The 15,555-nt window shown below is 52.1% G+C and overlaps 1 protein-coding gene across 1 annotated transcript in view; it reads left to right on the top strand.

Moving 5' to 3' along the window:
* The window catches only part of PPP2R2C (protein phosphatase 2, regulatory subunit B, gamma), a 139,896-nt gene continuing 124,341 nt past the window's right edge, over positions 1-15,555 (top strand). The window contains exon 1 of the mRNA XM_012665112.1: positions 1-207. Within this exon, the coding sequence (XP_012520566.1) occupies positions 138-207 (70 nt within the window). The 5' untranslated portion in view covers positions 1-137. The remainder of the gene's footprint in view (positions 208-15,555) is intronic.

The raw sequence follows: 15,555 nt of genomic DNA, 5'->3' as shown, positions 1-15,555 counted from the left end.
TGCCCGCCCCCCGGGGCCCCGGCGGCCCGCGCCCCTGCTAGGCTGCGGCGGCATGGCCCGCGCGCCCGGCGCGACCTCTGCGGATTGCATCGGTGTGTGGCGGCGGGGCATGCCCAGGGCACCGGGCACGGCCTTCAATGGGCGAGGACACGGACACGCGGAAAATTAACCACAGCTTCCTGCGGGACCACAGCTATGTGACTGAAGGTAACGTACGTGTTGTCTGAGACCCCCTCCGGCCCGCCGCGGCGTGGGGATGCCGTCGCACCGAATGCCCTCCGAAGGTTTGGACCGCGCGATGTGTGTCGTGTCCCCCCAACCCCACCCGCCGGGGCCCGGGAGGGAGGGAGTCCGAGGGCACCGGCCCCCGCTGCCCAGCGCCCGGCCAGGGCAGCGCCCTCTTCCGCGCCGCCCTCCGGGAGGCAGCTGTCCGCTCCCTGGTCGGGTGGAATCCTGATTCGGCCCTGGCCATCATTTTTTAAAAAGCCATGCTGTGGCTAATCTGGTGAAGAAATCCTGGGGAAATGTAATGGCTTAAAATCCTGGATTTGCCATTTCAGTTCTGCCCAAAGCTCGCAGAATTTTCTAGGCTGCCCACTCCCTGAAGAAGAAGAGGGACCCAGAGAAATAACAACCATTGCCAGATACTCCTGAGAGGCTCGCCTGCCCTGGGCCCCTCCTGCGCCCCCAGAGACAGGGTCCCCTGGTGGGAGGGAGAGGGCGGCTGGTTTGCGTCTGGCCTTTTATTCTTGGTGAGTTATATTGAGGCAGGAGCAGCTGGGCTGTCAGGATTTCCCCCCAAAAGTGGGACATGCCACCCCAAACAGGCCCCGTTTAAAATCCCCTAAGTTGGCCCTACAAGCCCACCCCTACCCTGACCCCCACCCCGAGGGTGGTGGAATCCACAGGGTCAGCGCCCCTCTCTTACAGGCCAGAACTTCCGGGGTCCCTCTGCTCAGCCTCGCCCAGGGAGCACTGGGGACAGCTCCCGTGCACAGGGCAGGTGGGGCCCGCACAGCGAGCCCCGAGGGAGGGTGGGGACGGGGAGACCTGGCCGCTGAGTGTCAGCGAGCGGCGTTGGCGGGGCCACTGGTGCTGGAGGCCTGCCCAGGGTGGAGACAGGCAGCACCTTCCCCAGGGACTGCCGGCCTGGCAACAGAAGGGTTTGTGGATTTTTAGCAAGAGCTTGCCCTGGTGGGTGGCCCCGTGGGAAGAGCCCTGGGCACTGCGTCCTGCGGGGCGGTGCGCGTGGGTGCCTCTGCCGGGGAACCCGCGTGGGCCAGGCGGCGGCGAAGCCGGGCTCCGCCGGAAATGAGGCCGAGCGGACCGGAGCCCGCAGAGGCCGAGGAGGCAGAGGCTGGGCGTGTGACCCGGGCGGACGGAAGCCGGGGTCCGCTCCCCGCTCCCGCGCCCGCAGGAGAACCGCTGAGTCATGCTTCGCCCGGTGTGCGCAGGGAGAGGGGGCAGGGCCGCGGGCCGCGGGCTGGCGACGCTCTGCCCCGCTGGGGCGGTGGGAGGCGCGGGAGCTGAAGCGGCCCTTTGTCGCCCGCTTCGGTGAAGCTGGGGAGGGATCAGCGTGCGTCCGGGGGTGCTTTTCTGCTCGTAGCCTGCTGAGCGGCAGGTTGAAAGAGGCCTGCGGGTTGCTGGCAGGTGCCCCAGTGGCCTGGCTCTGGCGGGAGCGGATCTTGGCAGGGCTCCTCTGGCACCCGGAGGACGCCTGGTTCTCATCTCCGCTTTGGGGATGAGGAGTAGGGCGCGGGGTTCGTTCTGTGACTAGAAGTAAAAAGCCTGCGGTGGACATTTGCAAACATTAATTCCTTCCTCACCCTGCCCACCCCGCTTTCGTTCATAAATCCGCCAGCTCGCAGCGGGCACGGCGAGGGGCAAGTGCAGTTACCGGAGGCAGAGTGGTAACCTCTCTCCGTCCATTCAGCGAATATTTACTGAGCACCTGCTACATCCAGTCACTGTTGTGTCCCTGGGACCGGACAGAGATTCCCTGCCCTTGTGTAGCCCCTGTTCTATCCGGGAGCCGTGTGACCTTGAGAGGAGTATCCTCTCATCATGTCTCAGTTTCCCCATCTGTAAAATGGGAGTGACTCCGGCCTGCAAAGGCCTGGAGCTCCTGTGAGGACCAGGTGGGATGGTGATGAAGGCGCCGCCAGAGGGTGTGGAGCACCCCCTGTGTGCTGGAGCCTCGCAGCCGCTCTCACACACTCCGTACCCCACTTTCTAGATGAAGAAACCAAGGCTTGGCCCTGCCCGTGGCCCAGGAGGAATGCCAATGAGTGTAGGGCAGAGGGCTCAGCTGCTAGCCATGCAGAGAGGAACAAGATCAGAAGAGGAAACACCACCAGTCATTATTATAATTAGGATATATGAGAATTCTGTCCTCCTTAAATAAAAACAGACTTTCATACTGTTGCATCTTGACTGTGTTTTATGCTCAGAGCCCCAGGGTAGGTCACATATTTGGATGTCAGACAGACGTGTGTTCAAATCTTGCTTCTGACTCCTCACGTGCTGTGCAACCTTGGACAAATACTAAACCTTCCTGAGCTCTACTTTCTTCCTTCATAAAGGGAGAAATAATAATGGCCGCTTATACAAAGTTGTTGGGATGATCAGTGATTATGCTAATATGGAAAGTGCCCAGGACAGTGCTTGGCTTATAGAAGGCATTTAATTAATGACACTTATAATTTAAAAGTCTTGTAACTGGAAGAGCCTTATGAGCAAATAGTGGATGCTAAGACTCAGTTTGCAAAAGACCCAGGTCCAGGTGCACAAACTCCTATTGCACCTGGTCCTTGGGTCCACACTCACTCCCTACACCCCAGCTGCTCCTGTCTAGTGCCTGTTCCTTAAGTGGGTGGCTTCTTTCCTGCCTCAGGGCATTTGTCCTGCTGTGTCCTCTACCTGGAACACCTTCCTCCTGCCTTTCTCATGACCGACTTCTTCTCACCCTTTAAACGTCATCTTTGCCAGTGGGAGTCCTACTTGAGTTCCCAGGTCTCTTATAAAATCTCAAATACCTTGGGAAGATTGAGGTTTTGTTAGTTGTTCACATCTTGGGGTAAGTTAGGGCAGCTTGGATTTTTTGGGGGGGATGCTGACTCTTGGCTGAGCTCGGCTGCCTCGAGGGTTGTGATTACGAGGTGTGCGTGCAGGCCACTCAGGGCACAGAGAACTTCGCAAGGACGGGGACAGGGTGTGGAGAGAGCAGTGCCATTGACACTTTTAGGACCGTGGAGGGATCCCAGGGTTGAGAGGGTGCCAGGAAGTCTCTGTCTGTTTAGACATTTCTTAAGAGCTGGATGTGATTCTCGAAAGGACTTTTCCTGGCTCCGTTCTCTTTTGCTGTAGGCCCCAGGACTTTTGAGTTAAATAGCTGGTTCTAGGCTACACTGGACATGCAAAACCAATGCATACTTCCTTCACTGAGCACCGTTTACCAAGCACACCCTTCTCGGGGTCTGGCCGGGGCAGGCAGTGATGGCCCGGACACAGGAGCTCAGCTGAGGGGAGATGGCGGAGGCTGACCAGGTAGATCTGGCAGTGACTGGGTCCCTTTGGGAATGTGCCTGACGGGTGAGGCACTTCGGAACACACTTCTCTGCTGGGACCACAGGCACAGCTTCCCTTCCCTGGAGCGTCTCAGCCACCAGCCTCTATCAGATACACGTGCTTCCTGCATCCATGGAAATTAGGGGGTTTCCCTAACCCCCATCCTGGGGTGTCACACGCAATTTCAGACCAGTCTCTTTATCCCCACAGAGTTGTCCCGATTTTATGGTTGGGGAAATGCAGGGGAACTCCCACCACATGGAGTTGTCTTCAGAGTCTGAACTAGTTGTGCTCTGGATTCCGTTTTCCACCCAGGCCTGAACTGCAGTGGAGAGGGGGCGTGTGGTGTGAGACCCAGCATGCAGTGAGATTTGCACCCTCACGATGGATGTTGCAGCCGATCTCTCCAACACCCAGCCTCCCTTCTCCCATGGAGAACACGCATGGTTCCTGGCAAGAGCTCTCAGGCACTCCTAGGTCTGAAGGTACAAGGGTAATCTTGTCCCCATGTGGTGACTGGTTCCAGCCTGGACTTAGAGGCAGTTCTGGAGGTTGAGTGGGAAGCAGAGAGAGCTGTGGCTAAGCTGGTCCCTCTGTTGTGATGGGAACGTGGAAGTCCTATGGTTGCTGGCAGCCGTCCTGGCACCATGACAGACAGAGGGTGATGAGAACCGGGGACTGTGGTGACATTCAGGCCCGATGTCCACCCCAGCTCTGGGCTCCCAGTTACATGAGCTGTACCTGTCCTTATTGCTGCACACTCTAAGTCTTGTCTGCTACTGCAGCCGTCAGCACCCCACTCACACGGCCTGGACTGCTCATCTGGAAAACCAGGAGGCTGTTCTGTAACTCGCAACCAAGACCCACAAGACATAACACCGAGAGGGGTTTTTGTTTGTTTGCTTTTCTGCTGTAGGAATCCTCTTTTATCTCTTTTTTTTCACTCAAGTCAAGGATGCCAAGTTCCAATTTTCTCTCCGTGGTCCTACTGAGGGCAGATGAGAGAGCCTAAGGTCTTGTGTGGGGAGACCTGGGGTCCTGGTAGGGTCTGGCTCTGGGTCCGTGGTCTTGGGTGGGCCCCACAGTCTCTCTGAGCATCGGTTTATTCTCTGCGGTGTTGCTTAGATCACTTGAAACAGGGGTATCCAGTTGCGTGATGTTTTATCTTCTCTGTGAACTCCCCACCCTGCTTCTCGGAAGGAATACGCTCAGGAAACTCAAGTGAACTCAAGGCATTGAGTGACTTTGTGTCTGCGCATGCCCAGCCCAGGGCCTGGAGCACAGACAGCACTTAGTAAATATTATCAATAAATGGTGATGTCCGTTCTTCAGGGGCCAGAGTTAGACTGGCCCTGAGAACTACTGTCAGGCTGGCTAGCCCATCTCCCACCCCATCCCGCGGGGAAACTGAGGCTAGGAAGGGGGAAATTAGTTGGTGGCACTGACCACCAGGGGGAGAATGGGGAGAGCCAGCTTTGCTTTCTGAAATCCGGATGTGGACCAGTCCGATTCTTTATTCCATTGCTTCCATTTGGGGATGCCACTTGCATAAGCTTCCCTTGGGCGTCACAGCGCGTGTGGGCTCCATTTCAGTGGTGGGGGAAGGCAGCTGAGGCTGGGCCTGTTGGGTGTGCTCCATCCAATCACACAGCCTCTCTGAGCCTCAGTTTCCTTGCACAGCTTGGTGCCCTGGGCTGTCACGAGGCTGCGTGGACACCGAAGTTGTGTGCATGTAAAAGGTTACTGCTGCCCATTTCCCCAAACCTTTGTCTAGGCCAGCCCCACCCTGCTGTAAGCCGGAGGCTCGTTTATTTTTAGTCAACCCTATCTTAACGCTTGGTGCAGTCACGGAGTGGGGTTTTTCTCGTTTTCTTTCTGGAGGATGGAAACCAAATTCTAGTAAAATCATTCCGCTTCATCTCCTTGTTGTTGTTACTTGCTCCAGCTTTTGGTTTTTATCCTTAAAGCTCCAAGAGCTAAAGGATGTTTTTGTAGGAGGGTGTTTTAGGCCTTGAGAACTGGAGCTGCTGTGTGGTGCCCGGGGCTTAGTGGAGATGGTCGCCGGAGAGCAACGCACTGAGAGAGGCAGGACCACCAGACAGAGCCACACTGTTGGCAACTCGCGCTGTTTCCTTCCAGTCTTTTTTTAATGCCCAAGTCTGTTTTTAATAAAAGCTGTATTCTCTCTGTATAAACAATATTGAAGGCACTTTTCTAGTTTAGTATGAGATTATTAGAGCTTTCCAGGGCCTTGCTATAGGGCCGGCCTTGTGGGTGTGCAACCAGTACAGTCATGTAGGGACCCCACACTCAGAAGGACCCTGGGCGTGGGTTGATTCTCTGCCATTGCCAGCTTGAAAATCGTGAGCATTTCGTCTTGGAGCTCATGTTTTGCAAGCGGGATCTGGCTGGGACAGCAGAGCTGGGGAAAGAGCAAGGAACACACGCAGCAGGCGTGTCTGTGGTTCCTGGCAGCAGCTCCCGGAGCTCGCTTACGCCGTCCACTTCAGTATCCCTCAGCTCCTGAGCAGGGTGGAGCCACCCGTGTTCCGTGGCAGCACGTCTGTCCTGAATAAGCAGGGGCCGTCTCTCCACTGATGCTCTGGGGCACTGCTGTCCTAAGGCAGTGACTTCTGAGAAATGTGAATGACCCAGACCCAGGAGCCCTGTGGTATCCTTTCTTCTTCCTGTTTTGTCCCTGTATGAGCCAGTCACTGACGCTGAACATGGTGACACAGAAGGAAAGGGAAATAGGGCATCACAGTTCCTTTTCCTGTCAGTCCTTTATTTACCATCGAGCCAGGGCTAGAGAGCGTTGGTAAGAACATGCACATAATCAGAAGAGAAATAAACACAGTTGTGTTAGTTTCCTAAAGTGTCCACTGCCCTGGTAAGAACAAACTGCATACGCAAAATACGAATTGTGCATCTACATTCCTGTTAAATGCTCTTATGTTTACATTTAAAATTGGAATTGCACAATTGAATGATGAGTGATGAAATGCACGCTAAGAATCTAAATTTTTATTTTTTTAAATTTCAGTTGACATTAAATAGCAAATTAACACCATGACAAGATGTGGAAGACATAAAAAAGCTTAATATTCCATTATCTTTAATGGCACTTTTCCCTGGCTTTTTGAACAAGGGGTTCTGCGTTTTCATTTGGCCCGGGGCTGCACAAATTACACAGCTGGTCCTACCTTGGGGTAACTCTGGGTAGGGTGGAACCTTGGCCCCGCCTCCCATCGTGATTGGTGGAAATGGTGAGGGCCTGCCATCCATTGGGTTACTTTTTTCTAGGGGCCGGGGTTATAGTATTTAAAGGTTCCTCCCGCACCAACTGGGCCCCTGACCCCACAGGCTACTCTGCAGGCCCTGATCCCCACCCACTGGACTTCTGACCCCACAAGCTATTCTACAGTTCTCTTATTTTAGGCTCTAGACTTTAGACCTTCCTCTCCCCACAGGCCCAAGGAGGGGAGGTGGAGTACGGTCCCTAACTCATTTTTTCCTCCAGGTTTACAATAAATAGAGCAGATTTTTTGACTCCTATCTTGCCCATCTTTCCGGTGTATTCTCAAATCCTAGCACAGAGGAGGGGTAGCTGGTTACCTGAGCCCCTCCCCCAAACCCCACAGTACAGGTATTTAGAGCCATCATTTTATTGGCTGCATGGTATGATAGATATGTCATATGATAGATGTGTCATAATTCAGTAGTTCAATTAACCACCTTCTCGTTGCTGGACATTTAGGTCGCCTTTCTTTATGTCTTTTCTACTTTTATTGTGATCGCTGATGTTTGTGTGTGACTCTTCCCTAATCCCATTCTCCCCAGCTTTGGAATAATGTCCTTAAGAGGGAGTTTTATGCTTGTGATTTTATGTAGAGATTGTGAACGTTTTTAGTGTTCTTGACACATATCACCAAATTATTCTTCAGAAAGTGTCTCTGTTTTACCACACGCTGATCAACATTAGGTAGTCTAATTTGTTTGACCTCTGCAAATATCATAGATGAAAAATATTTGTTTTAATTCATGTGTGAATACCAATGAGGTTGGACACTTTTTTCCTTTTGTTCAAAAGACATTTACTGATCCCCGTAAGTGCCTGGGCAATGTTAGATGCTGGACATGCGAAGTGGAAGAGCAAGGTCATGACCTTAACTCATTCATTCAACAAATATTTCTGGACTCCCCCCCTCTATGTGCTAGGCCCAGAGGAAGCCCATGTAGCTGGAGCTGGGAGAGTGAGGGTGGGGGTGGGAGTTGAGGCCGGAGCCCCAGGGTTCACTGGCATCTAGGGACAGACAAGGAACAAACCTGTGACAGGGACAGAGTTGGGATGGTCACTGAAGTAGGAGGCAGAACGGGAGGGCTGTGGAGTCACAAACCAGAGAGAATCCCAGGAAGGAATGGACAGAGGGGGAGGACAGAGCAGGGGGCAGGGAAGAAGGGTGGGTCAGCAGCATTCAAGGCTGCCAAGCTGTCAGGTACAGCAACACCTGCACGCACCACCCAGGCTCTTCTGGAAGCCTCTCTGTACCGGTATGTGCCCCCACAGGCACCCAGGCCCCTTGGGCTCTGCTTTGGTGATGTTGTCTTTCCACGAGCCCAGATCTCTCTCTTCACAGTCTGCTCCCTAATCTCCTTGCCCAGCACGTTGTGGACACCGGCCAGGCTGTGTCCTTCTTGGAGTGTGGACCCTCCTGTCCCAGGGTTTTGGGTGCCCTTGAGAGACCTGGCTGCCTCTGGAGAGGGTCTGGCGCTGCTGGGGGAATCTGCAAGCCCCACAGCGCCCTGGCGAGTCCTGTTAGTTAAATCAGGCCCTGCAGAGATAGACACCTCACCAGTCTGCCCTCAGGCAAGATGACCCATGTGGACTTTAGGATTAAATAATTGTAAAACAATCACTATGATTCAGCATTTATTGGGTACATACTATAATATTGTATGCCAGACACGAAGCTACGTGCATCTTATTGGATACTCACAAGACCTGACGATGTGTGCATTTTCTCCCTATTTTACAGAGGAGAAAACGGAGGCTTGGGTACTTGCCCAGTGGTACATGGTTTGTAAGGGACAGAGTTTGTCAGGGTTTGAATGCAGGCCATCTGCCTGCAGAACCCACACTCCTGACCACCACTTTGATTGGCTGGGACCCACAGGGCAGGGACATAGTAGTAGTTCTGAGTATGTGCTGAGCTTGGGAGGGTTTTGGGATTTGAACTCAGACTGCCTGGCCTGGTGCTCAGGCTGGCTGTGCAGTGACTAAAGGCAATTGGATGTGTCAGTAGGAGAGAGATCCCCTCTACTGCACAGGTGGGTGGTGGTGGTGGTGGCCACAGGTGGTGGTCTACAGAGGACAAGTGGTTCAGGCACTGAAGGTCAAGTGGTATTCCCAGGCCATGGAGTGATGGTGTGTTGGGATATGGCATTCTAGTACATTCTGGGCAGGAGGAACAGCATGTGCAAAGTGACTTAACGCTTGTCCCCAGGCAGTGTCTGGAGTCCTCTTCCTGAGCCCAGGGGGCAGTTCGTTGCTGGCTGGCCTGGAATAAGGACACACCTGGGAGTCCTGTGCTGCCCTCCTTGCACAGCGAGGGCCATTGTCCTCCAGAGCCCTGGGCTGAATGGCCCATTGAGGCAGAACAAAGGCTGCTCAGAGGTTCCCAGCTGGGGGTGTGGGCTGCCCCAAGCAGGGATGGGATCTTCAACTGCAGGCCAAGGGCTTCCTCTGGTGTGGCCTGGCCTCCTGCCTCCCCTTCTCCACCCCTCCTGAGAACAGGGGCTGCTGCCACTGGAGGCCTAAGGTCTGGCCCTGCCGTCACTGTGGTACCCGTGGTACCCGTGGCAGCTTCTGGCCTCTGACCCAGCTTTCCTGTCTACAAAGCAGGGAGAGAACTAGAGCTACTTTTACTATTAGCTTTTGATTGTTTTTTATAATTTCAAAAAAGTTTTGATGAATACTTTCAAATATGTACCAAAGTAGAAAAGGTAGCATATCGGACCCTCTGGCTCCAAGCGCTGTCAGGATTGGGTTGCACTTCATTTACACGGCCCTGCTTTGGCTGAAGAGCTTTCAGGCAAACCCAAGACGCCTGCCATTTCACCATTATGTCGGCAAGTATATCTGAATGTTAAGGGCATTTCTTATCCCAGCTAAAAATCTGAGTACTAATCCTTGTTATCTAAATGCTGGTCCATTTTATCAGTGTCCCCAGTTGTCTCAAAAATGTCTTTTATGGTTGGGTGGTTTGACACAGGACTCAAAATCCTGCACCTGCATTTGACTGTTCTCTCTCTTAAGAGACCTGTCCTCCATCCCATTTTCAGACCACTGGCTGTTTTATGAGGATTGTTACTGTTCGTAAGGATTATGGTGTCACCTCTGCAGTCCCTAACCCGTGCAGTCACCTGGCGGGTCTGGAAGGCTGACAGGTGGGTGCCTGGACTCAGTCCTGGCTGTCCCCTCTCCTGCCAGCACCCCTCCCCACAGAGGGTGCCCGTGCCAGCTTCACCCCTTCCTAGCTGAGTGATCTCCGGCAGGTTGTCCAGCCAGGCCATGCCTGGCTGACCACGTCTGAGATGGGGGTGAGCGTGGCAGCACTGTCTTTCAGGGCTGTGGTGGGTGTTGAATGAGATAATTAATGCGTGTCACATGAGTCCTTGTCTTACTCCCCATGAAGCAGTAGTCGCAGGAGCCCCTGACTGCCTGCACGGCATCCGCGTCCTGCTGGGGACGCTCACCCGTGGACTGGCCATTGCATACAGCAGGGTGAGCAGTTTCTGAGGGAAGAGGATGTTCTCTTAGGTGGATTGGATGCTGAAGACCGTTTGTTACAGCTGTTGGAAACACGCTGATTAATGCCAGTTACAAAGAGCGCCCCGAGTCACAGTGATTTAGCACCACTGACGCTTATCCTCCTGTAACAGTCCATTGTGGGTGCTCCCATGTGGTCAGCAGTCTCTTCCACAGAGTAATGCTGGGATCCAGGCCCTTTTCATCTGCTGGCTCCCTCAGCTTCACCACCCTCGGGGAAGGAGCGTGTGGGAAGGCACACTCCCTTCCCAAACACGTAAGCCCAGAAGTGACATGTGTCACCCCCCTCATGTCCCATTGGCCAGAACTAGTCTCATGGCCCCACCGGATGCAAGGGGAGCTGGGAAATGGAGCCCCTGGCTGGGCAGCTGGAGGACAGCTCTTTAGTGTGCAAGAGAGGTCATGGCTCTTGCTGCTGTGGGACTCAGAGGGGACAGTCACACGCTGGCTGGGGAGGTCGGGAATGCCTTCCTGGGAGAGGTGATGTCTGAGCCCAGTCCAGAAGCCAGAGGTCGTGCACAGGTAGATCAGGTAGGAAGGGCATTCTGGGCGTCAGCCTGGGGTAAAGGCCAGGCTTGGGAGAGGACATCTTTTGTAGGGAGTGGCTTTTGAGCCCTCAAGACTTAAAGGGGTAGGGGTAGGGGCCAGAGCGGGAGGGAAATGGGAAGGGGACAGGTAGGATTGTTTGTGAAAGGCTTTGAATGCTGAGATAAGGAGTTTGGATTTTACCCAATGACAGTGGAACCGTGTAGAAATGAGGTTTTTCCTTCCTTTGTTTGAAAGTATTTAGCTTATTGTCTCACTACAAAAAATACATGCATCTATTGCAAAAAGTTCAGAAAAAGAAAATCCTACCACTGAAAATATTTTGGTATATTTTTTCTTTCTTGCATGTGTGTATACATGCTATCCAGGTTCATACATGTTCCTAAGCAATTTTTCATTCACTGAAAAAATGCTTTCTGAGCCATCTATTGTGTACTTACTGCACTTTGTAATCTTGTAAAATTTCCCCTGACAATGTATGTGGACAGCTTTCCAGGTTAGAAAATACAGAACCCATTGTGTCAGCCCGCTAGGGCTGCCCTAACAAGGTGCCACAGACCGGGGGCTTAGACACGGAAACTGTTACCTCACAGTGCGGAGGCCGGCAGGCAAGGTCAAGGTGTTGGCAGGGCTGGTTTCCTCTGAGGCCTCTGTCCTTGCGGACCTCCACCTCCCTGTGTCCGCACGTGGTCTTTCCTGTGGGTGTGTCCGTCCTGGCAAGGACAGCAGGTGCATTGGGTCAGGGCCCGTCCATGTGACTGCATTTTATCTTAATCACCTCCTTGAAGGCCATGTCTCCAAACACACTTGAGTTTTGAGGTTCTGGAGGTTATGATTTCAACGAATGAGTTTTGGGGGGATACGATTCAGCCCCTAGCAGCCATCTTCATTGGTAATATGTGCCGGGTGCTTATCGTGTGTTTTAGTCGGTCCTGTGCTGGAGGGTGTCGAGGAAACTTCCATCTGTTCGGGATCGTAAAGGATGTCGTGAAGGCATCATTGCACATCTTTGCGTGTGTTTGGTTGTCTCCCTAGGAAGTGGAATGGCTGTTCCTAAGGTTTGTTCTTTCCAAAGCGTCTTCATCTTGTGCCAGCTTTTCCTGACGACCAAACTCAGCACTGAGGGCTTCCTTTCCTCCCCACGCGTTGCTGGCAGGGACTAGATTCAGTATATTTGATATTTCCCAATGTCATGATAAAAAGTGTCGTGTTCTTTTGAGGCAATTTTCAGTGAGCTTGAGCTTCCTTTCTTACATTCATTGGCCATGGTATAATATTTACTCAGTGTGAGCTTCTCGTGTATATTCTTTGCCCGTTCTTCTGCCACCGCTGTCATCTCTGGTGCAGATACTGCCCCTTGCTCGGCTTGTTTGCTTCTGGCGGTGCTTGTTCTGTGTGGTCAGACGTCAGTTTTTGCCCTCTGTAATTCGTGGCTCTTGTCGTGATGAGCGTGGATTTGCCACTCCGCCCTTGTGAGAAGAACCAATGGACTATGGGAAGGCGATAGCCTGTGGCTTTGGAGGCTGGGTCAGAAATAGGTCATGCACTTCTGCCTTGCTTTTTGGGGATGCTTGGTCTTGGAAGCCAGCCACCACATTGTGAGGAAGCACAAGCAGTTTGTGGAGAAGAACCAAGGCCCCTGGCCAAGCTGCCCACCTGACATGCAGGGCCACCTTGCCAGCCTGTGAGTGAGCCATCTCAAAGGTTGAGCCTCCAGCCTCCAGCCAAGCCATCCTTATGGAAGAGATGAGCCATCCCCACTAAGACCTACCCAAATTGCAGACTCGAGCAAAATAAATGGTTTCTGTTTGAATCCATTGAGTTTTGAAGTACTTTGTTACATAGCAGAAGATAACTGGAATAGTCACAGCTTCCCGAAATTCAGCTCCCAGTCCTGTTGGGCTCCTTCTCATTCTGAGCCCACTTGTCCAGGTGTCGTGCTCCTCAATTCTGGGGTCCCCCAGAGCCTTCCAGTAACTTACTTCTCTGAATATGTTAGCCTGAGTCAATTCCTGTTGCTTATAACTGAACCCTAACTGGTAGACATGAGACACCAGCCCCAGCAATGAGAGGCAACTCAGCTCAGCTCACAGGACAGGACTGGAGGCCAGGCCTAGGGTCTGAAACATGGCCTAGGGTCATGTCCCACAACAGGGCAGCAGACACTGTCTGCTTGGTCCTGCCCATGTCCTTTGCACCCAGCTCGGCACCTGGGACCTTCCAAAGTCTGCTGCCGATTGGCTGTGCACATCTGTTAGTTCATGCATGGACAGCAAAGCCTGGAGTTGTGTTGTCTCCTTGTTTCCCTGTACAGTCTGAATTTCTGAGTCCCCCTAAATGCGTATATTGAAATCCTAACCCCCAGTGTAAGGCTGTTTAAAGTTGGGACCTTTGGGAGGTGCGTAAGTCACGAAGGTGGAGCCGTCATGCGCAGGATCAGTGCCCTTACAAAGAGGTCCCAGGGAGCCCCTGACCCCTTCTGCCACGTGAGGACACAGCAAGAAGATGGCTGTCCAGGACCAGGAGGTGGGGCCTCAGCAGATATCGAATCTGCCTGGCCTTGAGCTTAGACTTCCAGCCTCGAACTGTGAGAAATGAATGTCTGTTGTTTGTAAGCTAACCGGGCTATGGCATTTTCTAGCAGCTCAAACAGACTAAGACACTCCCAGTGATAAACCCATATGACGTTTTATGATACTTGAAGGAAGGAATTGGCCAGCAGAGATGATGTTCATCAAAGACATGAAAAGTGACAATGCTGGCAGTGAAATTTGGATTGAATATAAATGGAGTTATAGGATAAATTGATGCTCCTGGGAGTGTTGAAGCTGCTGCTCTTTGAGAGACCCACATGCAGCCCGAGGAGCTGAATGAAGGTGAACTTACCGATACAAACAAGGAAAGGGGCTGTGCCCAAAAGGACGGAGATGCCCCAGAAGAAGTGACACTGGGAAAACACTTCACATTAAAGGAACTCTTGGAGATGTTCACAATGTTGAAAGCAGAAAGGATAAAGTCTTAGAAGCTGATCTAAACTCAGAGAGATAATTCTCCAAAGCTTAGAAAAGATGCTGTCTCAGTATCCTAAGGCATAAAATAAGCAGAAGCCAGTACCATTCAAACTACTCTTGATGTCTTTTACAAAGAAACAAAACACTGGAATTCTCAATGTTTCTAATGTTTTAAATTATGGTGTACTAAATAAATATTTGTTTTGCTATTTTTAAATTTCTCTATACATTTGTAACCATTGGTAAGATAGCTTTTAATGTCTTGACAAAAAAAATTTAAAGGTCACAGAACAATTGTCATTTCCTCATTGATTATTAAGATGGCTTTAAACGGTTTCTGCCTGCTTGGTCACTTTTGTGGTTCCACACTACTGTGCAAAGAGAGAACTGCCCACACTCGTTCCAAACGGGCAGTGTCGACACTGCGTGGCCATCCGCATGGCAAAGCCACAGCGATGCTTCACACCCGGGCCAGGGATTGCAGTCGATATCCTCCGTATTGAAGGTGGCAGCTCAAGAATATTAAATAACTCAAATTCCTCGAGGAAATGGTTAGGCAGCCCGTGGTTCACCGTGAGAGGGACTCAGTGCTCTCCCTGCACTGCCTTCCATGTGCAGGCCTCCAGCCGGCCTGCCTGCTTCGCGATCAAGCCATCATGGAATGAACTGGCTGAAGGAGTCAGGAGCTGAACCATAGTCGTTCCCATACTGGCTTTCAGTGTGCAAGGTGATAAAGATAACCCTGAACATTGTGTAGCCCCAAGGAGAGGTAAGGCGCTTTATTGAAGCTGTGAAAACACAATCCATCATCATAATATGTCCCATATTGTCAAGACTCTGGGAGCCAAGTTGTGTGTATGTTAAGGTGCTCCTTGCAAGAAGATTTGAATTTTGTTTCTCTATTTATTTTATCTCACTAGAGAAATGTTGGAAAATGCAGAAAGTAGAATAAAGAGGGGAGAAATAACATCCTTCACTACTCCAGAAGCATTGTTCACATTTTGTCATGTTTCCTTCTAACTCCCCCCACCCCCGCTGGAGATTGTAATATAGTTTTGTGCCTTTTAAAATAGTAAACACATTGTAAACATTTTCCCATATTATCACGCAGTCTGAATAACCAATTTTATTGGCTGCATAATATTCCACCATGTAGATATAATTATTCATTCAGTAACTGTGTATGGATTCATTCATCAGATTAGTGTCGGCTGTCTGTGGCAGGTTTGTGGGTGGGGTAGGGGGATTCAGGAAGGAGGAATAGGGTGCAGCCCCCCCCCCAGAATTTCTGGGACCAGGGAGACACGACAGATGGTCCTAACCCAGTGTGAGGGGCAGGGATGCAGTGGGCCCTGCCAGCCTGGGAGCAGGTGGCCAGAGAGGCAGAGGCTGCAGCAGAGGGGCAGTGGGTGGTCCACAGGGGCAGGGAGTAGGGGAGGGGGCATTCCAGGCAGGAGAGACACATTATGGGTGAGGTGGGGATGTAAGAAGCAGCGTGGTGTGTTCAGGGTTGCTGGAGTGCTCACTGGCAGGACTTACAGATCCTGGCAGGCATGGTGACCTGTCCAGGCAGGGGAGGAAGATGGAACTGTCCGTGGCCAG

Source organism: Propithecus coquereli, unplaced genomic scaffold (genome assembly GCF_000956105.1).
Source record: "Propithecus coquereli isolate 6110/MARCELLA unplaced genomic scaffold, Pcoq_1.0 Scaffold962, whole genome shotgun sequence".
In the NCBI taxonomy this organism is placed as follows: domain Eukaryota; kingdom Metazoa; phylum Chordata; class Mammalia; order Primates; family Indriidae; genus Propithecus; species Propithecus coquereli.
The sequence above is the reverse complement of the archived record's forward strand: the minus strand, read 5'-3'. Positions and strand labels throughout refer to the sequence as shown.